We start from the raw sequence: 26,173 nt of genomic DNA, 5'->3' as shown, positions 1-26,173 counted from the left end.
CCTTGACATGGCAGTTTAGAGTGGCACCTTAAAGGGACACTATTTCCAGCATTGTTTTGGAGACAAGAAACACTTTCCTGGGGTTTTTATGTGGGTAATGTATTTTTAGATATTTTAGTATTTCAAGTAGGGATGCACCGATCCGGCTTTTTGGCATTCGATACCGATTTCGATACATGGGGGTCCAGTATCTGCCGATACAGAGTACCGATCCGATACCCCCCACAAAGAAACGTAATAACCTATTAAGCTGTATGCCTCACTGTGTGGAGTCTGGAATCATTATTTTGTGTAAGGCAACATCAAGGCTTGACTTAAACATTACTTTCCCAACTTTGTAAAACAAAAAGATATAAATGCACTGAATTATTTATTAAATAACTGTGCAACAATTAGACCAGGTTAATGTGTGCGCAGGCTAGCCTGGCTGCATTCCACATGTTATACTGTCAATACTACACTGCTGTGTCACATAGGAGGTATAGAGTTGTTTTCATACTGTAATTACACATAATTATCGGATCGGATCAGATAATGGATCGGCCACCGATCCGATACCCGATCTAGAATTTTAGCCTGGATCGGCGCCGATCTCCGATAAGAGTATCGGATCTGTGCATCCCTAATTTCAAGTGTCCCTGATGACATGGACACTGGGCTCACTTACTTCCTGGACGAGTACATGCTGTCTCAGTAAGACCAAGGACTATTAAATGAGGACAGGAAGCGAATACCATACGGTGGACTCCATGTTGCTCCCTGGAAGGAAACAAACATGCACAATTGAGACCAGGAAGTTGTACATGCCCAAATTTGTACAACTTCCTGGTCTCAATTACTTCAAAAGTGAATGGAATTGTGGCATCCCATTTTGGATAAATGAAAATAAAACATTACTTCCAAACAATAAGTAATTTTAAATGAATTTATTTGCTTTAAAAAAACATCAGCAGATTACTACTATATTATGTCAAAGTAAAACCACATTTAGCGAGAAGATAAATCAAGTGTGTACTTTTCATTGTGTCAAAAAACACTGCTAAAATATAGTAGTTACAATGGTTCTTCAGACCATCTATATGCACTTTGATCACTGCTCTTTTCAAAACTATTAAAAAAAAACATGGACTTGGGAATATTACTGCTTTGTTTAAAGTACAGTATGCTGGAACAGACAAAGACATTGTTGTCAGTTACAACCTCTGAATGATAATACATTTGCTCATAGATTTAGTGAAATACAGTCATATAGATGTGGTCACAAATGGCATGGTTACATTTACATACTGTCATGATCGCAATAAGAGACTTGGTATATTGGGTCAAAAAGCCTAAATGCCCAGGTAGCAAACACCAGAATTCTTCAAACTGGAGTTTTGTATGAAACTTAAAACATGGCCACAGCTACCAACCAAGCCTGCCGTGGAATGTTAGTGGTTACCAGTGGTTACAAGGGACGTGCCACCATGACTGTACTCTCTTCTGTTCCCATGACAGACGGTGACATTTCAACCTCTCCATGTGTCTTTCTCCAACATGATTGTGACTTGTTGTGAGTCCCTCATATTCACTGGTAACCGCTGTCCAAACACATGGCATGCCTGTTGATAAGATCTTTACAGGAATGGAAAATGCGGGATCAAGCAACATTTAACATTACAACATAACAATGGAGTGTAAAGATTTCTGGCTGACGATGCAGCATCCATTCATCTCTGGTAATTAAACATATGTACAGAAACAGAAACCAGGAAGTCTTTGACTTTGCTCCGAGTAGGAATTTCACAATTGGACTTCCGCGCACCTACACAACACCTGACATTCAATGTAAAATACTGTGTTTCACCTTAACATAATGAGACAGGATGGGCACAGAGATAGTCAAGTTTGTTTACAAAGCTTTTCACTGATTAACAGATAAAAATTATAGGCATTGCACATTTAATATCTAGTGTACTACTGTATAGCTATTGCTCTGACTGTACTGGATGACAAAAATGCACTTCAACAAGCATGAGTTGTGCTCTAGATTTTTTCTTCCGCTGGAATAATCATTACAGGACATAGCAGCTACTACTACAACACTTGTTTAGAGCCATATTAGAGTTTGTTAAAAAAAGTCTTCAGATTAAAACCATTCTTTCAAGATCACAAAATGATGGTCATATCTGAACAAAACAAAAAACCCTCAAAGGAACAATAACATTTATACATTTAGTGTACATAGTGACCACAAACCGAAGGCTGTTAACCGCAATTTTGGCAACGCCTCAACTCTGTTTGTAAACAAAAGCAAAATGGGCTTTCAAGAAAAATTGGGGAAAATGAATTGAAAGCAGAGTGTTTAGTTTAATCTACCCTCTCAAAAAGTATTGAAACTAAACAAAAAGTAACATTTTTACGAAGGCAGCAGGAATTTCTTAGTGTGTTGGCAAAGGTGACCTCTTTCTCTTAGAGTAGGAGAGTTAATTCTAGGGTCATTTTATGATAAAAAAATAATAAAGTAGTACTATTAAAATACCAGAGAGAAACAAAATGGCATATGGATGCATATGCTTTTGCTAAATCTTCCCTCTTTCTCTTAAGACACTAGCCCTCCCCAAGGCCCTACTTAATTCACTGTGTTGATCTGAAAGAAATTGTATAGATGTTAAGCAAAACTTTTATAATTCCACTTGAATTATCAGAAGTGGTAGATCCATTATAGTGTTGCTTAAACCTAAACAATGTTTACAAGAGCGTGACAATCAGGAGCATTTAGGGAAGTAAGGATTAGAGACTAGAGGCTTGACTAGAGACCCAAAGTAACCGCACTGTCAACCTTCCTCCTCTGAATAGATGAGCTCAGACTGAAGCCATGGACTTTCTCCTCTCCGTTAAATTTGCCTACCACTTTACAGCAGCAAGCACTTCCTCTTCTTTCTCTTTACGGGTGGCGGGCATAGGACCGCCCTGATGGCTTCATCGAAAACTGTCTTAAGGCCGCGCTGTGTCAAGGCTGAGCACTCCAGGTACTTCACTGCTCCTATTGGGTTGAACAAATGGTAATAAGTTTATCAATTTGCAATATATAGAAATAAATAAATCAAGATGACATAAATTACAAACAAATACATGACAGATTAAGAAGTAAAATATGATTTTCCAAAAAGTAAAGAATATAGAAATATTGCAGTTGGTCATAGAACGAACCGATCTCTTTGGCCATGGCCAGGCCCTGGGGGTAAGTGATAGGGGAGAGCTTCTTCTCCCTGAGCTTTTCAATTGTGTCCTTATCGTCCCTCAGGTCCAGCTTGGTGCCCACCAGGATAATGGGCGTGTTGGGGCAGTGGTGTCTCACCTCAGGATACCACTGGGGACAGACAAGAAAGAGGATAGAGTTAGGGCCGATTCATACTCCTATTTTAGCGCTGTTTCGGCGCTATAGTGCCGAAATGATTTCGGCTCGTCAGAAATTTTCAGTAGCACCGAAGAGCCGACTTTAGGACGGTACCCGCCCCCCTGAACCTCAAATGACGTCAAATTGTAGGCTCTACAGAGCCGAACCGACTTTTATTCTGCTCTAAAATAGGAGTATGAATCAGCCCTTAGAGCCTATGGATAGTATAGAGTCAGAGGCAACTACTGAATATTTTCTCTGAAATGTTATTATGGTTGTAGTTTGACTTAATGAACTAAAATGTGATCAAGTGATAAAAAAAACAGTGATTACAACAACAAAAATAAACCCATGAAAATGGTGTCATGGTACACATTAGGAAACAAAACAAATAAAATCTGCACACACACAATACAGTACTCCCATTTGCAGAATTTATTATGTAACATTTAAAGTCTCAAGGCTCTACCTCAGAACTGAAACAAAACAAAAAGACGTGGAAAGCCAAGTGAATTTGAACCCAGAACACAAGAACTAAGCATGCCTTTTCAAAATGCACAGAATATGAACATGAGATGAAAAGCAAAGCTATTCTCACCTTGGCACGGACGTTTTCAAAGGAGGCAGGACTCACTAGAGAGAAACAGATCAGGAACACATCCTGCGGGAGGCAGAACCACAAATTGGTCTCAGTTATTTTAAGGTGTAACGGCTAACAGAAGACTGTGAATCTTTGTTAAAAGACATGAGCACATCATTCAATGTTTTGGATAAACTCTAGGGGTGCAACCATTAATCAAACTAATAGATTTTATTGATACGTTTTGAGCATGTCATAGGCAAAAATTTGAAAAAATAGACAATGACAGCACACATGTCGCAATGCTTTGTGAGCTTGTAGATTCAAAATTTCAGTTATGTTATGAAATAAGTGAATAGCTAGCAAATTTGCATTGAGAGGTTAGATTATTATCAAGACCCACTATTTTTGCATGACACCGCTGTGCGACAAAGTATAAAATAACTGAATTAATTTGTTGGAAAAACAGCACAAGATTATCGATAGTTGCATCCCCCATATATACTCATGACATTTTTCAAGTCATAGCATTGAAGAAACTCATCACCAGATAGCATTTAGTCTGTTTGCACACACATGAAGTGCAAATGACAGCTAAAATCATTCCCAACAATTTGGTTGAAAACGAATCAAGCCTAGTCACTAACTGGGGACTGATTCCTTTCACTTCCCTGTATGCCACTGGCTGATGGTTAAGAGCACAGAGCTCAGTGTGTTGTGAAGACAAAGAAAGCGAACAGAGTCCCCTTTCACTTCCTCTAGACATTGTATAGGTGCCGTGGACACAAGGCTCCACTCTCCACTGAGTGCACCATAGACTCTGTCCCTTAGCCATCATATACTGTGGCTCATGAATTACTCCAGTTCAATGCAGTGTGTGAGTGCAAATCGAAAAGTGACATTCCCAAGAGGGAGTCTCAAGAAAATGGTGTTCATGCATTGTCTGGCTGGCTTGGTTCAATGTTAAAACAGTGGTCTGGTGGTAGAAGCCATTATTAAAGTGGGTGTTGTTTGTATCTATGAGAGATAATGGATGCTATAGATTCTATCTAGGCATTTGTCTGACACCATTATTTGTGTTTTGTGTATGCATGTAGATCTTTTGTTGTGTATGTGTGTTAATACCGTCTGTGGGTAAGACAGTGGTCTGAGCCTGTCATAGTCTTCCTGTCCAGCTGTATCCCATAAGCCCAGGTTCACTGGTTTTCCATCCACCATCACATTGGCAGAGTAGTTGTCGAAGCTACAGGGAAGGAAAACGGAACGTTTAAAAATCCTATCGATATCTTATTCTAGCTGATGAATAACAGAAGTTCAACACAGATGATTTGCAAACTGACAAGTAGGGCTTAGTGAGTCCAGGCCAAAAAGCTGACTAATTCCTTACATCAGTCATTCAGAGACAACTTGCGTTCAAATGCACTTGAGAAGAGGGCTCTCAGTCAGCAAGGGTCTGTGTGTGTGTTACTTACACTGTGGGGATGTACTCCCCAGGGAACGCATTGGTAGTGTAGCTGATGAGCAGGCATGTTTTACCAACAGCTCTGGGGGGAGAGAGGAAATACATGTTATTTGTAATACACAAATGATAAAGCACAGAAGCTTGCTGATAACTGTAACCTCATTATTTTCAGCATCTGGCATTTTGTTTTAAAATACTAAATTACTATAGTATCCTTTTTCATCAGGGCTGGTATGGCGGACTTTAAAGGGATTTGGCATTGAGGAGGAGTGATGGGAAGGAAGGGCCTCAACCTATGCAAAGGCTCAATTTATACTATTTAGACAGCATTTTACGTAGACATAGCACTCTATAGTGTCATTTAAACAATAGACGTAGCACTGGTATACAGTTTCATTATAGATATTCCACTGTTAGACGGATGTTAGGTTCTAAGCTTACATATGATTATTGATGACTATTTTTTATGTACTTGATGTATTACCATGTGTCGTTCTTGTTATTGTAAATCGCTCTGGATTAAGAGAGTCTGCTAAATGCCTAAATTGTAAATTACAATAGTAAGGGGAAGTCATCATGTTAGTGAAGAAGTTGCTAGGTCCAGTTTTGAGTCTCTGAACTGGAAATGAAAGTGACATTTGAGTCAGTATCGTTGGTGATATTTGTCAACTTAAAACAATTGCGACTAAAGGCATTTCGTGGTAGAATGTCTAAAAACTTAGCAGCATACTGAATTAACGAGTTACACTGATGCAAACATGTGAGATAACATCTGTCTTTAGTTAAGTATGAGAGTCTGTAAAATGCTAGTCAAATGACACTTAACAACGCAAGGAATGCGGAAAGCTAGCTTGCTAAGTATCTAGCAGTATACTGCGACCATATAACTCTACGGCTGTGACTGACCAGCTGGAGTCACAACAGTTGTCAAAGTTAACGTTAGCATGTTAACTAGCTTGCCGCAACACAACTATTGTTGTTAACTAGATTTGAGGAAAATCAATGACCCAATCGCGCGTACTCAATTTAATTTAATGTAAAATGTTCCAGTGCAGTAGTTAGCCGTACAATTTCACACACAAACAGTTACCACTTACCCGTCCCCCACCACCACACACTTGATGGCCTGCATTGGACGCCTCTCTCGCTAGCAAGCCAGCTACAACAAGCCCTTCTCGGTTAGCCTAGCTGAACTAAAACCACTATTTTATTGGCGTGAATGTAATTTTCACAAACAGGGGACAGCAAGCGTCAAGGCCTCGGATTAGGGATGAAAAAAGTGTTTAAAACGCGCTGTTGTGAAATATTCCTGTCGCCCCTCTCCGTCAGCGACACCTTGGTGGATCTGGAATTCCAAACTTGTAAAACAGGCAGCCACCACCCAAAAAAACCTCTGGAGCAGATTGAAAGAGTTACGCCCTCCTTCCCATGGCCCGAGAGGATGGTCGCGTTATGATTGGGTACTTCGTTGTCAGGCAACTGAGCAATTAAAATGACAATGTGATGATGATAATAACATAAAACACGAAGAATGTACGGGACACCAAGAGGAGGCAATATTTTCCAAGATTATAATAAAATATACTAATATATGGATTATGGATCAGCAACTTTGCACACTCTCTAGGCTTGTGTGTGTACAGTGTGTGTGTGTGTGTGTGTGTGTGTGTGTGTGTGTGTGTGTGTGTGTGTGTGTGTGTGTGTGTGTGTGTGTGTGTGTGTGTGTGTGTGTGTGTGTGTGTGTGTGCGCGCGCGCGTACGTGTGTGTGCGTGCAGCCAATCCCAGCCTACGCCCCCCCTGGCAATGGGATTTTTGATTGAAACGCCCTCGCACGACGGAAACTGCAGCTCCGAAGCGTGCAAGTCATTTCCGCCGTGGAATTTTCAGAATTGTCCAAAATCGCCACCTAGTGGACACGACAATACCGTATTCTAGATCTATGTGCAGACTTGGGATGTGCAGCACCTCCTGACCACTTTATATTTGAGCATTTCACTGACCACCAGAGAGCAGCACGCCCTTGCCATTATTACATTACCCTAACCCGACATTACCCCATTCTCATTCTCTCTCTCTCTCTCTCTCTCTCTCTCTCTCTCTCTCTCTCTCTCTCTCTCTCTCTCTCTCTCTCTCTCTCTCTCTTGCTCGCTGGCTGGCTGCACATTAAACTTGGCTCAGGATAATGTTATTCATTCTTAATTCATAATGATGTTAACTCATTCATAGGATATAACTCAAAGAAGAGATTAATTAAGAAGGAAAAGGCTGTGCCAGATTGAGTGAGGCAAGAGATGTATGGGGGACCAGACAGAGGACCATGTTATGACAAAAATAAGATTTTTCTGACCAAATCTGACCAAAGGATGCCATTAATGAGGCAGCCATTGCTGCCTGAATGGGTAGCCTCTCTACCTGAGAAATAGAAAGTCCCAGGTTCGATTCCCGGAAATAATGTGTCGAGGTTTCCCTGAGCAAGACACCCAACCCCGATGTAAACGGAAATAAAAAACCTGGGTACCGAGGCAGCAATAAGCTGGGTGAAGCTGAAAATGTCCCCTGCAGGATCAAATAGGTCTAATTATTATTATTATTATTATTAGGTTACATTTGTATAGGGCCTACATGCACACACAAATTGAATAGGTAACTCAAAAGATTATACAAATACAGCATGCATAACATTTAACACGAATTATGAAAACAAGCTACAACATCCATCTAGTTGTCTACAGATCTATAGATATGTCATTAATGTTGTTTCTTAACTCAAGTGGACATTTTACACTTACAGTCATGGGCTGGATTATTTTAACCTGCCATGACTCACTGGAGAGTATTTTTCACTTAAAACCTTTTAATACATGTTTGAATGACCATGATAAAGACTTTTAATGTTTTGTAAAACCAGCATGTCATGAAACCTTTAATGCACTTACCGCTAACCGCTTAATTAATTGTGTTCAATGAATAGATGACCATATTATGTAATATGATACAGCCCATTTCTGTGTCACACCTGCCATTAGCCATTTGGGACACTTGATGGATATAAGGCATCTCTGGGTATTGTATGGTATATTTTGACCATAAATGTGGGTTTTATAACTGTGAGTTTTGATTTCACAGCTGCACCAAATAACTAAATATTTGGCTCCACAGTGCACAAAGAGGCCTTTCCTTTCCATAAAATCCACCCACTAAGCTGGATGTTGCACATAAGCTAACACAGGTCACAAGTCACATGCACAATCATAACGTATACATACGTACGCACGCGCGCACACACACACACTCTCTGTGAGAAAGGAAGCATAAACTGCATAATACTGTAGTCTTACATTCACATATACTGCAGTCTTCCTGTCACACACACACACACACACACTGACACACACACACACACACACACACACACACACACACACACACACACACACACACACACACACACACACACACACACACACACACACACACACACACACACACACACACACACACACACACACACTTTCTATTTCAGTGGTGAAGTTCTACACAGCTGTGTCAACACAGCATTACAACGCAATAAAGAATAAACCATCCCAGGAAATGCTGTCTCAACATTAGAGATTAATTAATTGTTTTGCCTGTTCATTTTCTTCCCAAACAATGAATTGTTTCCACTCACTTTCTCAAAAACACCATATTAGTTTAATAATATGAAGGTCTTGTGCTTTGACAGTTTTTTGTTTTTATCAGGTTGCTTTGCACAACCTCTTCGTTACCTGTTAGCTGCGGACTATGCACTCAGGATGTTGTTACAGTATGATTGTGACTGGGCTACATGCAAAAATACCCTTGATGATGTTGTCACTGTTCATGTACAGTATACCCTGTACATGTCCAACAGTAATGCGCACAGTCCAGTATACAGTGCATCATGTGCATTATACAGTATGTTGGCTGTCATTACATGAAAGGGTCTTATTAGTGTGATGTGGATCAAGTGTCCAGCCACATCTATTCATAAGACATAGATATGCTCTGATGAGGGCATCAGTATAAGAATCAACAATGAGTCATGTGCAAAAAAGACAGAATAGAATCGGTAGATCCACGTTGAGTCACATCAGACTACAAAATACATGACTGATGATGAGTGAAGGATAAGTGAAGTGACCCAGGCCAGAAGAATGTGTCAACCCCCCACACCCACCCACGACTCTCTCTACTGTATGTCTCTCACAATAAAGCCTGCTTCAATCTCCAACTCTCTGTGAGAAAGTAAGCATAATACTGTAGTCTTACATTCACATATACTGTAGTCTTCCTTTCTCACACACACACACACACACGCGCGCGCGCGCGTGCGCGCGCATGTGTGCACGTGTATGCATTTGCGCGTGTATTGTATTAGCAGGAATGTGTGTAGGTCTGTTTCCTCGTGATGAAGAAGAACTTCTTAGAAACGTGGTATGTAATATCCATGTACATACTGTATAAAGAAACCGTAATTGTTATGCCATAAATTTTGGTATGAATTTACAGGCTTCCGTATGTACCAAAGATCCCCCCCCCACACACACACACACACATGGAAATATAAATTGCATAAGCTATATAGAGACATACATTTACTATTTATTTATCCACATATATTAACCTGAATATGGCAGGCATATACAGTATATGCAGCATAGGCTATATTCTGCATATACTTGCCACCTATTTATATTATGTTCATATATTTAAAATAAAACCATAGCACCACCATTAGCCTTTTCATGTCGCGCACCCCCTAGAAGGTGCTCCGCACCATAAGGGGTGCACGCACCACAGTTTGGGAACCACTGTAATTAGCTCACTCACTGCACTTCAAGCTAAATCATATTGATGGCAAGATATACTGCTGATATCACATGACTGAATAGATAGTTTCGGAAAGTCCCAGAGCATCCTTGGACTGACTGGATCAATGGACAAATCTGGAAGAAGCCTACATCGCTCTTCTCATATAGATGACTCATGCTCAGGCTCTCGTCTTAATATATAGCCCATTATAACATCATGGTCATGGGTTATTCTATCACTTGCGTATAACATGGCCTCAGTTTCCGCCAAAGATATGCCAGATAAAACGGGCCTCATTCATGATAATTTGCTGGAGGAGTATAAAGAAACGTCATTGCATTAAATATAATTGGAGAGATACAGTAGGGATATGAGGAACACAGGCATGTGTGTCACAGAGGCTGGGCTTCAGTAGAGCTTACTAGTCCAACGAGAAATCTCTTGTGGGCCTACAGCTATAGTAGGGAGGGTGGAGAAGGGTCCTATATACTTACCATGTTACTGGAATTGCCTATGGCATACTGTTGTGCTTGCATGTGTGCATATGTGTGTCTCTCTGTACATGTGTGCAGGTTTATATAAATGAGACATATATATGATGAGACACGTATACCGTATCTGTATACAGTATGTGCATTTGGCAGTACATCTGCATGGATCTATTGTACTTTATGGGCATCATGTGCACAAGAATGAATGTCCATGCTTGCATGTGTTGCTCAAGAACTATACAGAGTCACCCCAGGCTCCCATCGGGACAGAGGCAGATGAACAGGATCATCTGTGATGGCTCAAAGGGGAGGTTAACTCGGCCCACTCACCACCACCACTCCCTGGCGCCGCAGTGCGATGCCTTAATCTGGCTGACATATGCTGCACTGAGGGAAGCCGCTGTCAGTGGAGGATGGAGAAGATCCATGCAACATTTCTTCTCCTGGTCTGTAATTGTAAAAAGAAAGGAAAAGCGAGAAATATTGCTGGATGCTATTACGGTCCACTTTATTTTAGGAGCATGGGTTCAAGAGGGAAGGTGTCATAGGATGAGAGAGCGAGGCTCTGATAAGTTCACAGTAAAAGTAAGGAAAGTCAAAAGTCTGTGTTAAAAAAAAACTATTTTAGGGTAATTATCGATTTGTGTAACTTATGTACACTATGAGTAAAATGAATTATATACTGGGCATATATGTTTCTTCTGAATGCATTTATCAAAAACAAACGATGTGTCTCGCTCTCACAGCATTGTAGATTCCATACTGTATGGTAAATTTGATTACATGTAGAAATAGAAATCCAAAGTAAAGTACTGCATGGCTTCCCTTCCCACAGGATTGAGGTAGGTCTAAGATCTAAATATTCCTCATTCAAGTTTCCCCCGGAAACTATGTGAACAGCAAATGAGCCAACTCGCCATCTCTGGTGTTTCATTGATTTGAGGAAAAAAAAAGAACACATTTTGTCTGATTGTGCCAGACTTGCCTGCATGTACTCCACCCTGTTGGCTTATTTAAACTGAAACAGTGGAAATGGAGCCTCTTCCTGGACTGGGCCGGACATGCTCTCAGCACAGGAAATCATTCCCCAGACTGAAGGCCCCCACTTCCCTGACGCACAAATGCTCTCTGTTTCTGTGTGACTGAGAGAAAGTGTGTCTGAGTGTGTGTATCACTAGCTCTACATATGTGATATGTGTCTGTCCATATGTTTATGTGTTGGAATCCATATATTAATGTGGTGTGTGTGTGTGTGTGCGTGTGTGTGTGTGTGTGTGTGTGTGTGTGTGTGTGTGTGTGTGTGTGTGTGTGTGTGTGTGTGTGTGTGTGTGTGTGTGTGTGTGTGTGTTAGGTAGGCCGCTCATTATTCTGATCCCAAACCCTTACTATAACCGCAGGCGTCGTGGACTTCACGGCTGAGTCTTAACTGGCCAAGTGCTACAGTGTTACTCAACCCCGGCCCTGTTTAATGTAAGAGTATTAACCAAGTCCACGGACACAAGCTAAAAATGTCAGTATTATTTTTGAAACGTTTACAAATTTATTTTGTAACAGACACTACACGACTAGTAGTAGACTACTAAATTAAGGAAACACACAGTAAAAAGCCACATTTCCAGCATCTATAAGGCCAAACTTCAATGAACAAAAACATTGTGATTAATGAGGCTTGACATTTTAGCTTGTGTCCGTGGACTTTTGGAATTTTACCGAGTGGCCCCTGAGCCATCTGGAGTTGAGTATAGCCCTGTCTTAGTCGGACTAACGGGATGTCGGACTAATGCGCAGTCCCCAATTGCAATTGCTCCACCAATTAGTGTTGCTGGGGCCAGTCAAGAGAGAATATCTAGATGCTTAGGGCCTAAGAGCATTGTGAGAAACTATCAGTGTGTGTATTATTCTGTGCTGTGGGGAAATGGAGATGAAAACATGTGGGTAGAGGATAGAGGATAGAGACAGAGGATATGGAAGAGAGAGAGTGTGTGTGTGTGTGTGTGTGTGTGTGTGTGTGTGTGTGTGTGTGTGTGTGTGTGTGTGTGTGTGTGTGTGTGTGTGTGTGTGTGTGTGTGCACAAGTGAAGTAGATCTTTTTTAAATAGACTATGGGAGGACAATTTTCCTGGTCTTCACAAGAGAGATCAACATATTACATCTATCCAGTCACGTTTTTAGCAAAGACTTCATGTAATCCGCAAGTTAAGATCATTATCTGTTGCTCCTCATCTTCTATTGTATTGTACAAAAGCATTATTCAACCTGTACTGTTCCGCATGTTTTTACAACATACTACCCATGCCTAACAGAAACCAACTTTTCAGTATTTCCCGTATTGCTTCCAAGATTACCGGACTTCCCACACCAACACTTTCTGATATGAACAATAATGCCATCACACGGCTAGCACTCTCAATATCACGTGACACTGATCATCCCATGTATCGCTTCTTCAACCTCATGCCATCAGGACAAAGATACAGAACCTTACCCTGGAAAAAGGTTCGTTTCAGTAGGAGTTTTGTCCCCTCAGCCATCGCGGCATTAAACAAACTGCCCCGCCGATAGGATGGTTCTGTACACAGTGGGGAACTCATGTTTGTTTTTGCATTGTCTTGGTGTTATGTTTTTCTGTACTATGTGCTGTTTTTGTTGTTGGTGTTGAACAGACCTGTGAAGATGAATATCCTTCGGGACAATAAAGATTATTATTATTAATGGTTGTTCCATGGTTTTAAAAATGCAGGAAACAGAAACGCACATTGTTTGTGCTTCTAGCTATAGCTATGTAGGTCTATCAGGAAACATCAAGAAGACTTTATGAGAATGTAATAATTATCTGTGACTACCAATGTTATTTATTTGTTTACGCCTGCAGGCTGCAGCCTTCGAGGGGGGGGGGGGGGGGGGGGAATATAAGGCCATTCATTTTCTATTCTAGGACAAAGATGGTACAAGATAGCACAGTTGCAAGTATTTGATCTTTTAAAACAACAGGGGCGATCTGACTTATTTCAATACTGTAAACCTCCATCCATCTAGATGATATATTTCTCTTCACTTGTTTTAATAAAAGCAACTATGAATATCAAACTAAAAACAGATGCACACCCAGTCACAACATGTGCTGCAATCTGGGTACCCATTCGGTAAAAAATAAAGTAAAAATCACACACGTGTGAACTGAGTGGTGCAATTCCCCCCCCCCCCCCCCTCTCTCTCTCTCTCTCTCTCTCTCTCTCTCTCTCTCTCTCTCTCTCTCTCTCACTCTCTCTCATTAGAGTCACTACCCCTCTCACTGTTTCTGGCGCCCCCTACTGCTATTATTAAGTCACATACTCATGCTCACACAGACAGACACACAAACAAACAAACAGACAGACACACAAACAAACAAACAAACAAACAGGTACGAGGACATTGCAAGCTGGTTGTAGGAGTGGTTGCACCACTCAAAAAAGATTTCCCCCTAGAGCTTTGTTTTTACCTCTTGGGGCACCACCTCCTTTTTTGTGTAGAAACAGTCAACTTCTGTTTGGCCCCTCCCATTTCTTAGTTCACTTCCATCCGGGTGCTTCTGTTTATTCCTACTAACAACAACAACAACAACAACAACACCACATGTTTAGTGCATAAGTATTAAGAGATGACATGTGCTGTGACTCTGTGAGACAATATCTTCATAATCACATGGTCATCTGTAAATTTGATGACATCTTTAAATTAACTCCAATGGTCTCTAACATTGGGCACACAACGGGGTGGGCATTCCAACTGTGTATAGAACAACAGTTTACGTAGACCAACTTCCCTAATACAATTATGTCATGCTGTATTGCTGACAGTGTGGCTTCAAGAACAGCAGAACACGTCATTTAAACACTATGGTGATGCAAAGGGTGGGGCAGGGAAGTCAGTTTCCCGTTGTGGAGCAAAGGCTTTCCATGACCATAGTGAGATAGGCTATTCCGGCCCCTCATCATGAACAATTGTGTCCCTCTCCAGTGAACTTGAAACAGAATCTATACGGACCATTTCTCAGTAGGCTATGTGCTATTTGCCCACAATCATGTTCATGCACAGACATGTTCTGTCCATTACAGCAAATGCTTGGACCCTGCAGTGTACGAAGCTCACCCGAAGGAGAGTAAACAAGGAAGGGCAAGGAAAAGACTGAAATAATTTGTGCGGATGTGTTTCTACCATTCAGACTAGCTGCATCCTAACGTTTTAAACAATATTTCGACTTGAATGAAGACTGGAAGGGTAGAAAGAGGCAATGTTATCATGACATACATCATGAACTACATTTGAACCTATAGTGACATCCAGATCACTGTACCAATCTTTGCACCTCAAAGGGCTGAAATGCTGTGTTCCAAGCATTACATTTTATTGGACACTGGCATGTATATTACAGAGTGGGTGGTCTGAGGGACACTTCCTTTACTGTAACTTTCGTCTATCCTCCCCTGTAGTGCCATACAATGGCTCTCCCACAGAACTCCCATCCTGCTGTACTCCTTTCTCCTGCAGTCTCCTCCCTACAGTCGGATACCGTTGCTGGTTTGAACTGGTCCATACCTGGGAAAACCTCTGTGAGTCACTACTTAGTTGCGGGAGATGGTGAAAACTTCTGGGAACCATACTTACTTCATTGCTGTGAGATCACAGGTGTGGCTGTGCTGGAATAATCAGGAAGGAACTTCCATCTCTCTCCTCTATGCTCTCCTCTCCTGTCCATCTGACTGTACGCATTCATGTCCCATCAATGCATGTCAAGCTTCCGTGGATCATTCACGGCAGTCTGTACAGCCAGGGGGTCACTGGCCGACTGTGAAGTGAGGGTTTCCATACACTATGGCTGTGAACTGTTATTTTAGTTGCTATTCAATAGCAGCTATTGTTGTTATTATTGTTGTCGCTGTGCATCTCTGTACCCCATCCCTGTATCTCGGATGTGTCACATGATCATCATATTGATATTGAGAGGTGGAATGAAGCATACTGTATGGAAGTGATTCTAAAAGTGGGATCCACACGGACCCCCAGGGGTCCTTGAGATGGTTCCACAAACCCTATAGGCCTACCTACGAAATCGGCTCAGAACAGCATTGCATCAGGATCCATAAATCGAGTAATTTGAAAAATGTTGAAGATTTTGAGAAATTTGTAATCATTTTAAATATTTTAACAACAAAACATCTTCCTCTTATTGGGGGGTAGGAGGTCCCTCACAAAATCAAATGGGGGCCCAAACATAGGCCCTATCAATGTGGAGGTCCGGAGACCGGAGTGGACCGTGGCGATGCTTGAGAAGCACTTGCCTTCAGTGCCTTGGCTTGCAGTCACGGTGTTTGAGGAGGGGGAGTACAGGGCGGAGCGTCGTGACGTCCCTCCTCCGGTTGCAGTGTAGAATGATGTGTAAACGCTGCTGACCACTGAAGATCCGACTTGATGGGAGAGTGGTCGCTTCAATCACTGTTACTGGACAGACACTGTCACCTATGCTATCGATAGGAAATGCGTTCACATTTAGGTTTTGCAATCATTTAGGACTAGACTGCGGCTTCTGTGTTATTTTCCATTGACATCTGCTCGTTGTTCCAGTTCGACTCTGCGCAGCAACACCTATAGGCTATCCGTGCAGTGCAACCACTGACTTAGCCAGGTTGTCATTTTTATTTTTCATTTGTACGCACTTAACATACATTTTTCGTGTAGTTTCAAACGAACGTGGCATCTGTTGGACCGCATTATCGGCATTGTCAATATGGATGAAGACAATCAAGGTAAGGCATTTTCTCACCAGTCAGTCAGTCAGTCAGTCAGTCAGTCAGTGTAGGGATGGAATGCATGAACTGATGCGTCTTGAACGGCTATGTGACAAGAAGGATGTTGGCGTGATTGGTTATTTCTTATTTTAGTGTTGTTGTGTTATCATTAATGCGAAGCTACTAAAAAGTATGTTTTCCAAATCCCCATTCGGTTGCCACTATTTTGTTAATTCATTAATTAATTGAGTAATAAGACCAGTTTAATCTCGAAAAGCATTGGCTGTCCTGTCTTGCTGATCATCAATCTCACGGAGTAAAAGAAAAATCACCACATCACGAAAATCCCCTGCAACCCACTGCAGTCTGTCGTGTGAGTGCATGGCTTTCAATCTCCATCTCTTTGATGTCATGCTGGAAAGCTTTGAAGTTTGTTTGCGCTGTTCTCCTCACTATCTTGTCGTAGCTCTTTGAAGGGACGCTCGTGTCCCCAAATGGGTGAAAAGCTGATAAGATAACGTCCCAGACAGTCCCACTTTTCAATAGAAAAGCCGTTTCGGTTGAAGGATTTTCCATTGATGTAGGCTAGATGGGTGATATCTGCAACCTTTTCAGTTGTGTCCCATAAAGAAGAGCCATCTTAACCTGTTCTAGCTCATGTGGTGCCGTGGTGGTAGATTGGTCTACCAATTTTAACCTACCATTAGGGTAGGTTAAATTTGGTAGACCGCAATTTAAGCTACGCGCACACGCATGCATGCGATGCGCGCGTGCGTGTGTACTTTATTGTAGGATACTGTCTGCAAGAAACTCACGTGTACTGAATTGTGTAGTCTACTGTACTCACATCTCACATGTAGCCTATACTACTACTGACACTTATGTTACTTTATGAGGACTTTCGTCTGATTTCCATTAACTACATTAATTCTAACCCATATTACCCTAGCCGAATCATTACAACTGTGATGTCTAATCATATTCCGCACCCACAAAGGGTTGTCAACGTCCCTTGAAATACAGAATCCTGACTAAAATATGTCCTTGAACTCATTGAAGGGACACATTTTGTTCCATATTTTGGGGAATCAATCAATGACACACTTTACTGCACTTCAAACAGCATTATGCTATAATACAGGTTTTAAATACAAGGTGTTATATATATATGTTCTTTTTTACATAGAACATAATAATAAATAAGGGACACCCTGCCAGTTGTCCCTTATTTGCATTTCAGAACTTTGGCAAATTTAGCAACCTATGAAACAAAAAAGTGAGGACCAGGAGAATATATCCTCACTTTCTGTTTCTCTCCACATGAGGACAGTGGTTTTTAACTTCTTTTCACAATCTACAGTATACACACACACACACACACACACACACACACACACACACACACACACACACACACACACACACACACACACACACACACACACTGTTGCTGAAGATATGAAGATAATCCAAACTGTTTTGAGGGGTGAAGTCCGTGTCAATATCAATGTAGTGTGTAAACAAAATGTCTTAAGCTGGACCAGGATAAGACTTTGTCCGTTAAACTGTGAGGCCTGCAGATGCTGGCTGTGGGTTTAAGCTTTTGCCTACCAAATCACACATCCCCCTGGTCCTTCCTGTGGTCTGTCAAAGAGCCTTTCAACCTCCACAAATTGTGACCTCAGCTGTATTTGCTGATGAACACTGAAAACAAAGTTAAAGTAAGGAGTTTCCTATAGTATACAAATTTACAGTAGGCTATGTATTTGTCATCTTATACATTTGTTATTCATTGAAAACGTTATACAATCATACTGTATGTATTGTTCGAAAGTTAGGTTGATTTCCTTTCTCCCTTTAAAAGTTTGTCATGGTGTTTAAATACAGATCTTCATAATTATATCAATACATTGGGCCCTGTAGAGACATAAAAGCCACGTCCCAGCAAGTCATTTATCTCAGTGTTTACCACAGTTGTAGATGTCAAACTGCTCCTTCACATACAGCAACCGTTATTGATCTAGTGTATTTAAGCCACTGTGGCTTGAGGGTGAACCTACATACAGACACAACCGTCTAGCTGTGTTGTTGACTAGGTTATAATTACAAACACCTCTAAAATTATTAGACCAGAGTGTATGAGAGCACTATATTACGTGTGAATAATGAATGCAAGCACACAGGCATCTATTGCACAATTGTTCAACAAAACAACTTAGTTCATGATTTGAAAGCCCTGTTTGAAAGCCCTGTTGTTGAAGTGGACCTACACAGTATATCATTTATAAGCTATGAGATGATGAGAACATAATACTGTACAACATAACTATAAGCTATCAAATAACAAGGCAAGCGTTTTACATACAGTTTTTTCTGATTCGTTATTAAATGTGTACTCTTTCTTACGAGCACAGAGCTGAGGCCCAGATATCTAAATGGATAGACACTGGTTAGTGTGTCACATGACAGGATGCCAGGGCTCACAGATGCATGTGCTCCTGTCTGTGATCAAACCAGGAAGGGAATGTGTGATAAGAGCTGGGAAAGGATAAGGATTACGTATCCCAGTGTGTGCTATGCATTATTAAAATAACTCACTGTAAATGGTAAATGCACGTCATGAGACCTACTGTGCTCTCTACCTTTCTCACGCAAACACACACACACACACACACACACACACACACACACACACACACACACACACACACACACACACACACACACACACACACACACACACACACACACACACACACACACACACACACACACACACACACACACACACACACACATGCACACCCTATGCCTTTATATCCACACAATCATACTGACTATATGCAAAATGAGCCGCTTCTTGTGTGCTCTCACATGCAAATGTGCACTTAAATATCGTCGAGATGATACAATGTCTCCACGATATGCCTTTTCAGAGATATCTGATACAGTGAATGCACATTCTATGATTTGCAGTTCTATACCTTAATTAATATTTCTGTAGAACGACGGTGTTGTTCGCCAAACTTAATACGTATTTTGGTCTAAACTCTAAATGATCTGTTACTCCTTTTAATTTTAGTTTTTATTGCCTTGTAGGTGGTTGTACTGTTAAGTAACTTGAAAAATAAGCATGAAAAAGAATCGTGATAATATTGTGGATTGTGATACTGCTTGAAAAAGAATCATGATATTATATTTCTCATCCTCATCATGTGAGACAGTGAGACTGTGCGTGCAACTGTACAACATATGGTTGAAGTTGGGCCGTAATTTGTTTTGCATGGGTGGACCTGTGTTCACTCATTAAACGGCATTAGGGCGAAACGCCAGAACGTGGCATGATTCTCTATACAGGATTAGATGAGTGGCTATACTTTCACTAGCTGCCTCTCATGAACACAGAAAAATACAGTGTGCAATGAATAAACTACACTACTGTTTAACAAAAGCAAACAGTTGTAACTGGTCTTTAAAGGTTACAGGTCATTGTCAAGATTTCATCTTGCCTAAACATTATACCTGAATGCTATGACAATACAACAATGCTTAAAGATGTTTTTTCTCAGTTTCTTCACTTATGCATTTACTGCAGTGTAACAGTATGGGATTCATTACTGCACATTTACTGCATTCCCTAAATCAGACTTGGCGCGTCCATGCTCCGTTAATATGCCACGGAGCAGACACAGTCTCCCCTCAGAGCGGATGTAAATCATTTAAATCCTAAGTGTTGTGTTATTGCTCCTGGGTTCTATTTTTAGAATCAACGTATTGCTGGACAGAGAAGTGGAAAACAAGCAGAAATTGGCTGACAGCAGTATGTGTGACGTCAGGTTAATGCTGGATGTTTGTCTTGGGTTATTGGAAGACTCAGCATTCTAAACTTTTCATCATGAGATGATAAGATAAGATAACCATAATGTGTCTCTGCTTTCTCTGCTATACCTGTACTGCATTATGTTTGGGTAGAGGAGAAGGGACGTGCCATAAGCCGTGTGGTTGTTTTTGTGCATGCTGCAGGTCTTAACTTGACGATTGTCCTGTGTGGAAGTTGTGATGCCCTGACTGACCCTTGCTGTCATTGTCAATCAACACTCTCCGGAAACCACAAAATGGGAAAGACCTTTCCTCAAAAAATTCTATTCTGTTTAAAGTAAAAAATAAATAAAAATAAAGTACTTACTTACTGCAATTCACACTGCAATAATGTAATTGCATGCTATGTTGCTATACCTGCTGAAGACCTATATTGTGCATGTGAGAGTAAAACACTTGGACCCGGGCCTTAAGTTGTGTGTCACAGTGTGTGTGCATGCGTATGCATGTGACTGTTAATAGACATTCCTTATCACGAACATGCACCTTGCTTTTTGCAATCGTTCCTCCTCTGCAAATGAATATTCCTCCAAGAATTATCACTGCGTTCATCCTCACATTTTTCACAGTCATCCTCTCGAGTCTCAACCCTGATGAATACCTCACAGGCACACAAATTATGCCGTATCAAATTCACCCCTGTAGGCATGGAGCTGAACCCTCCATGCTTTTTCGGAGAACATGAATCAACACATTAGCGGTTGCCTTGAGTCTAATGGTTCCATGAGGGTATTGCGCAGGAGGAAGTTGGCTTGAGCTGGGCAACATCTTTGTTGTGGCTGGAGGGTGAGTGTTGTGTGGGAGGATATCACACACTTACTGGAGCCATATTGTGCTCGACAGCTGTTGGCGCCGTATCGCAGGTACAACAAACTCTACTACACTATATAGACTATGCATAACTACAGTTATGCTGTACCAACGCTGTTGGTAAGAACGAATGATCATTGAATTAATGAATTAATCCTACTATAAAATGAATACTGTGTCAGTGCATCTGTCCATGGGTTGACCAATCGATCTGAACTTGCATTGACCATTGCCATATTTAACTCTTTCTAGTGATGTTGAACCAACTGTTTTGCCTCCTTCCTCCTATTTATACTGTCTCCCACAGCTTTCTGTTATTTCAGTAAAGATACTAAGTACAGTGGACTATTCCTTCTTCTTTTTAAAAACAATAAACTACAGAAACAATAGCCTCATTTGTCTTCAGTGGTGGTCTTCCTTAGATGCTAAAACAAACCATAATCTTGTGGATGTTAGTACAGATGCTAAAAATGGTGCCCAAAATTAGATTTGTTATACAAGGATTTACATGGATAAAATACACTTGGATTTGAACTAGCAAGATTATGAGTTTTGTGGAACAACATTGGCAGATTCAAGAGACACGTTGCATCACATGCAAACAGGCAAGTGAAATACCCAGACCCACAGACGCACAAACACACACAGCCACTGTCTGGCGACAGGGTTTTGCATCACTGACAGCCTTGGCGCAGCATTGAGGGGGAACTTGTAAAACACTGCAATATATGTAGCTGTTTAGAGAGAGAGAGAGAGACAGACAGAAAGACTACATGTGGAGTTGATTAGGAGAGAGACTAGGGAGGCTTAGCGACATGTTCCCATCACCGTGGGAGTGTGTGGGTGGGTGGGTTGGGGGGGGGCTGTTTGTGTGGCTGCCTGGCAAGGGGCAGACCATCACATACACGTTGTCATTGACGGGTGGATTCTGATTGTGAAGGGTGAGACAGTGCTAAAGAAGGACAAAGAGGACAGGGACACTATACACAGTAAATAGCAGGATAGAGCGGGCAGAAAAGTGCTACACTACTTGAGTAATCTACACCCAATTTCAATGGAAAGGAAACTAAGTGTAGGCAGAGCTTGGCAAACCACACAGGCATTAAGAGGGGAATTCAGTAAAGCTGGAGGCTAAAGGACTTGTGTTTTGTGCATTTCTTGGCCTGATGTAGCTGGCGGTTAGCGCTCGCCTCTAGAGGTGAGAGGCACACTAACACTAACCTAACACCCACCTTATTCTCACCTTAATAAAAAGCCCTTGTGTTCATTTTCGCATATTTCTTCTCCCCCCACCACCACCCCCCACCAAGTTTTTTTCTTGCACATTTTCTGTTCTGGAAAGGAATATGGACTTCTAAGTTAATTTTTTGTACGGTCAAACAAGATGTGTGTTAGCCATGTGATGTGACAGGCTGGCATTTAACAGAGGTGTGCCTTCAGTTACTGTAGTTGTCATCACTACCACCACCATCATCGCATAATTACATCAAACACACATCTTTGGTGGCCTTGGATCAAATCCAACCAAAGCCTTTCTCCTGTGCTTCCCGCTCAGTTTCCCTGCCGTCGTCCTCGCTAAAGAAAAAATACAAAGGGTGAAGGAACAACGTACTCCATTTAAAAGCAAAAACAGAACTCTGGCCAGAGACATCAGTCAGTACAGCCAGGCTTGGAGAGACTCCACAGTCTGTTGTTCACTCTAGTCTCAGCTTTAAAGGAATCTGCAGCATGGTCATCCAAGGACAATGTTATTGCAACTTGCAAGGCAAATAGACAGGCCTGGACCTTCAGGCTGGAGTAGGTGTGGTGGATCTGGACTGCACCTTCCTTCTCCATCACCAGAACTACATCTGGTGAAACCTATCTGTACTCTGTGTGGTGAATCTCACATGCCCCTGATTACAACCATGGAGTTAACGTGACACTTCCTCCCATACAAAGGGAGAACAACATGTTTCGGGGCCATCTGAAACTGAAACCCAAGCTGATCATATGAGATCAGTGACCTTCAGTGGACAAGGACACAGTGAAGGGGACTGTTTGGAATGGAATCTGTTTAAAACCCTTGATCCTTGAGCCTGGCAGCCAGAAGAAACACCATTCATCCATCCACCTCCGGCCTCCCAAATCATCGGATTATAGTGTACTTTGGCTGCAGGCGTACAGATCAAATCAAATGTTGACACAGTGATGATGCTGAGCAGATGCTGAGATGATGGTCCAGACCACCACACGCATGTTCATGTGTTGTTGCCCCCACCCCGTACTGGATTGATTCTCCTTTGACATAAGAGTGTTTGGTGTTTGCCATCCCATGCAGGACTCAGGGTCAAGTCCAGCTGGCATGGGATGTCAGTGGCCTGCTTTTGATTGAGCTACACACAGGATATTGAACCCTGATCAACCCTGGCTGTGTTTGATATCTAAGGGTGGCCATAGCTGAATGGGTGGCGAGGCTGCTGGGGAAACAGGTTTGGTTCCTGGCCCCGGTCATGAGCAAGACACATTACATTACCCTAACTCAGGGGTGTCCAAACCTTTTTCAAAGGTGGTCATATTAGAAAATATTAAAACACCCAAGGGCCAACTACATAATGTACCTTCGGATTTAAGCAATTCTATGTAACTATCATCATCAATATTTAATAGCAATCGTCTTTTGTCAGGTGTGTGCTGTGAACAAAAAGTGTATCTCAGCTTTTTTCAGCATTATGTCCGAATATAACCAAGCAAGGTAAAAATAAATACAAGGAACACTGACAAATTATACTCTGGGAAATGCCCAGGTTAAAAAACTTTATTGTAAAAATGTCCCATACCGTTCATAATACGATTCAGATATGAAGCTGCGGGCCGTATAAAATTTGCCCCAGGGCCGCACTTTGGACACAGCTGTTTTTACCCCCGAGCACTCATCAGAACCATCTCAGCTAGGTGACATTAACCAGCCCCCCCCCCCCTTTTCTTCCCTGATACATCATGAGTACATTGCCCATCACCACTGCCTATGAGCACACTGTTGCATGCTGTTCAAATCATTTCTCAACGTCACTTTCATTTACACAATCCTTCACCCTCTGCCCACCACTGTTATATTAACCTCTGGCCCTTGGCTTGGCCCCATGTGCTAATTACCAGCATTCTGGCATCTTGACTCTGTGCCAAGATCTCTGTTCAGATATCCAAACAACTGCTACTACCGTTACTTTGGCCAACTATACAGCCAAATCCTGTGTGTTCAGTTTCAAATTGACAGAGTAAATTAGTTTTCAGTGTCTAAACACAATTAAACACTCAAAACAGGTAACACTTGGCCAGGGTTAGCTCAACCATCTGGGCACCTAGGCTGCTGAGCAAATCTGACGGCGTGCCACGGGTTCGACTCCCAATCTCGACAGCCTTTGCAGTGATTTGGGGACAGGGAGGAACTCCTTATCATATAAGGAGGTCCTCCCTGTCCCCAGTTAACCCCTACTATAGAGTGTGCTGAGCCTGACCATATTATGGCCAGGCTCAGCACACTCTATAGTAGGGAGGATTTTCACAACAAAACAAAAAAAGAAGTGATATTTGAATTAAGTGAAATCACTGAATATACCTTTAACTCTGAGAGTGTAAAAGGATTTGGCTGTGTAGAAACACCATCATATTGTCATTTAGCAGCCAAAGTAGGGTAAAGATGCAAAGGTTAGATGTGTGCATGTGCTCACTGTGCTGTACTGTATCACACCTCTACTCTTACAAACCTATAGTCGGTTGGCTTAAAGAGCTGTTGGAGAGGGGAAGTGCGACGGATTAAGGCCAGCTGGTCTTGCTCTGTGTGTGTGTGTGCGTGCGTGCGCAGTCTGCGTATACTTGTATGCGTGTCTATATGTTTGTCTTGTACAATAATGGAGAACATGTGTCTACTTTTAAAGGGATTTTGGGCCATACGTGGGCTGAATCCAGGGAAAGCTCTCTGCCTTCCTTCCTGCCTCACTAAATGACTGTGTATCTCACAGTAGTTACTCTGTCTTGCATGTCACTGACTGACCAATCTGAGAACCCATCGTCAAAAAATAAAGGAAAAACAGCGCCCTCTTTTCCTTTGAATTTGATGACCTACTAACAAAGATGTCTGTCTGTCTGTCTGTCTGTCTGTCTGTCTGAGTACTGTACAGTCCAAGAGGCTAAGGTTAAGGTTATCCCCTCTCATGTTTCTCAACTTTAAAAGACATTACTCGAGTGTCACTGGTATTAGGCCAAAGATCTGTCCAAATCCCTCTCTCTCATACAAATCAGTGAAAACCGGGATCACGGCCCGTGGCAAGTGAGCATAGGATTTGTTCTCACTGAGCACATCGCTACTGGTTCCACCCAGCTGGGATGAGCTGCAGTTTCTGTGTAAAAGTCACTTTTACACACAAACTTCATGGGTTATACAACTTACACGACCAGACCGACACCCTAGTCATACTGACGAGTAGTTCTGATTGGCTGCCTCGTCTCTACGCAACCAGACACTTTTAATGCCATCGTCTATACGGTCGTGCGAACCCGCCGCCATGATGCCTCAGAATTCTTTAGGGCCAGGCTAAGTAATTTCAGCATAACAGTGCAGCGCAGCTAAACAGTGTGTAGACCTGCATGAGAGCACACCCACTGATTTAATGGATAAGAGTAACACATCTGCGTCTCAATCGAGTCACTGTACCCGCGGACTCCCATGCAGACTACCGCAGGGACCTGCGGATGTTCTTTAATACCTGCCAAGCCAATGTCAACACTATACAACCGACAGCTGTGCGTGAGGTGCGATATATAATGGTTTGAGAGTACAAATACAACCAAATGGACCCATAACAGTCCATTTCTACAGTCGTTTATTGTTATAAAAGGGTCCTTTGGTTCCATTTGTAGTAGGCTAAGGCTACACTCTCACAGTTAATATTATATATAAAAACAATAATTGATAAATTATCAAATAATTAC

At 41.8% G+C, this 26,173-nt stretch overlaps 2 protein-coding genes across 2 annotated transcripts in view; one reads left to right on the top strand and one right to left on the bottom strand.

Annotated features, from left to right (window-relative positions):
- Positions 1–911: 911 nt before the first annotated feature.
- Positions 912–6,803, bottom strand: LOC310874529 (ras-related C3 botulinum toxin substrate 1). Its single transcript, XM_083787372.1, has 6 exons — positions 6,519–6,803; positions 5,432–5,503; positions 5,085–5,202; positions 3,978–4,040; positions 3,193–3,352; positions 912–3,025 (listed from the first exon to the last, which is right to left on the bottom strand). Exons 1-6 carry the CDS (start codon positions 6,551–6,553, stop codon positions 2,895–2,897), a joined length of 579 nt encoding a protein of 192 aa, XP_083643498.1. The 5' UTR covers positions 6,554–6,803; the 3' UTR covers positions 912–2,894.
- A 9,395-nt stretch (positions 6,804–16,198) lies between these two features.
- The window catches only part of cyth3a (cytohesin 3a), a 33,824-nt gene continuing 23,849 nt past the window's right edge, over positions 16,199–26,173 (top strand). Inside the window, exon 1 of the mRNA XM_083787581.1 lies at positions 16,199–16,531. Within this exon, the coding sequence (XP_083643707.1) occupies positions 16,513–16,531 (19 nt within the window). The 5' untranslated portion in view covers positions 16,199–16,512. The remainder of the gene's footprint in view (positions 16,532–26,173) is intronic.

Source organism: Protomyctophum parallelum (genome assembly GCF_964188405.1).
Source record: "Protomyctophum parallelum genome assembly, chromosome: 17".
Lineage (NCBI taxonomy): Eukaryota > Metazoa > Chordata > Actinopteri > Myctophiformes > Myctophidae > Protomyctophum > Protomyctophum parallelum.
This window is presented reverse-complemented; position numbering and strand designations above follow the sequence as displayed.

Excerpts from the sequence above, each read along its gene's own strand:
- LOC310874529 (XM_083787372.1), bottom strand. The coding sequence starts at position 6,553 with ATGCAGGCCATCAAGTGTGTGGTGGTGGGGGACGG. Across the intron at positions 5,203-5,431 it reads GGGGAGTACATCCCCACAGT|CTTCGACAACTACTCTGCCA; the intron begins GTAAGTAACACA and ends CCTTCCCTGTAG. Across the intron at positions 4,041-5,084 it reads CACTGTCTTACCCACAGACG|GATGTGTTCCTGATCTGTTT; the intron begins GTATTAACACAC and ends TGCCTCCCGCAG.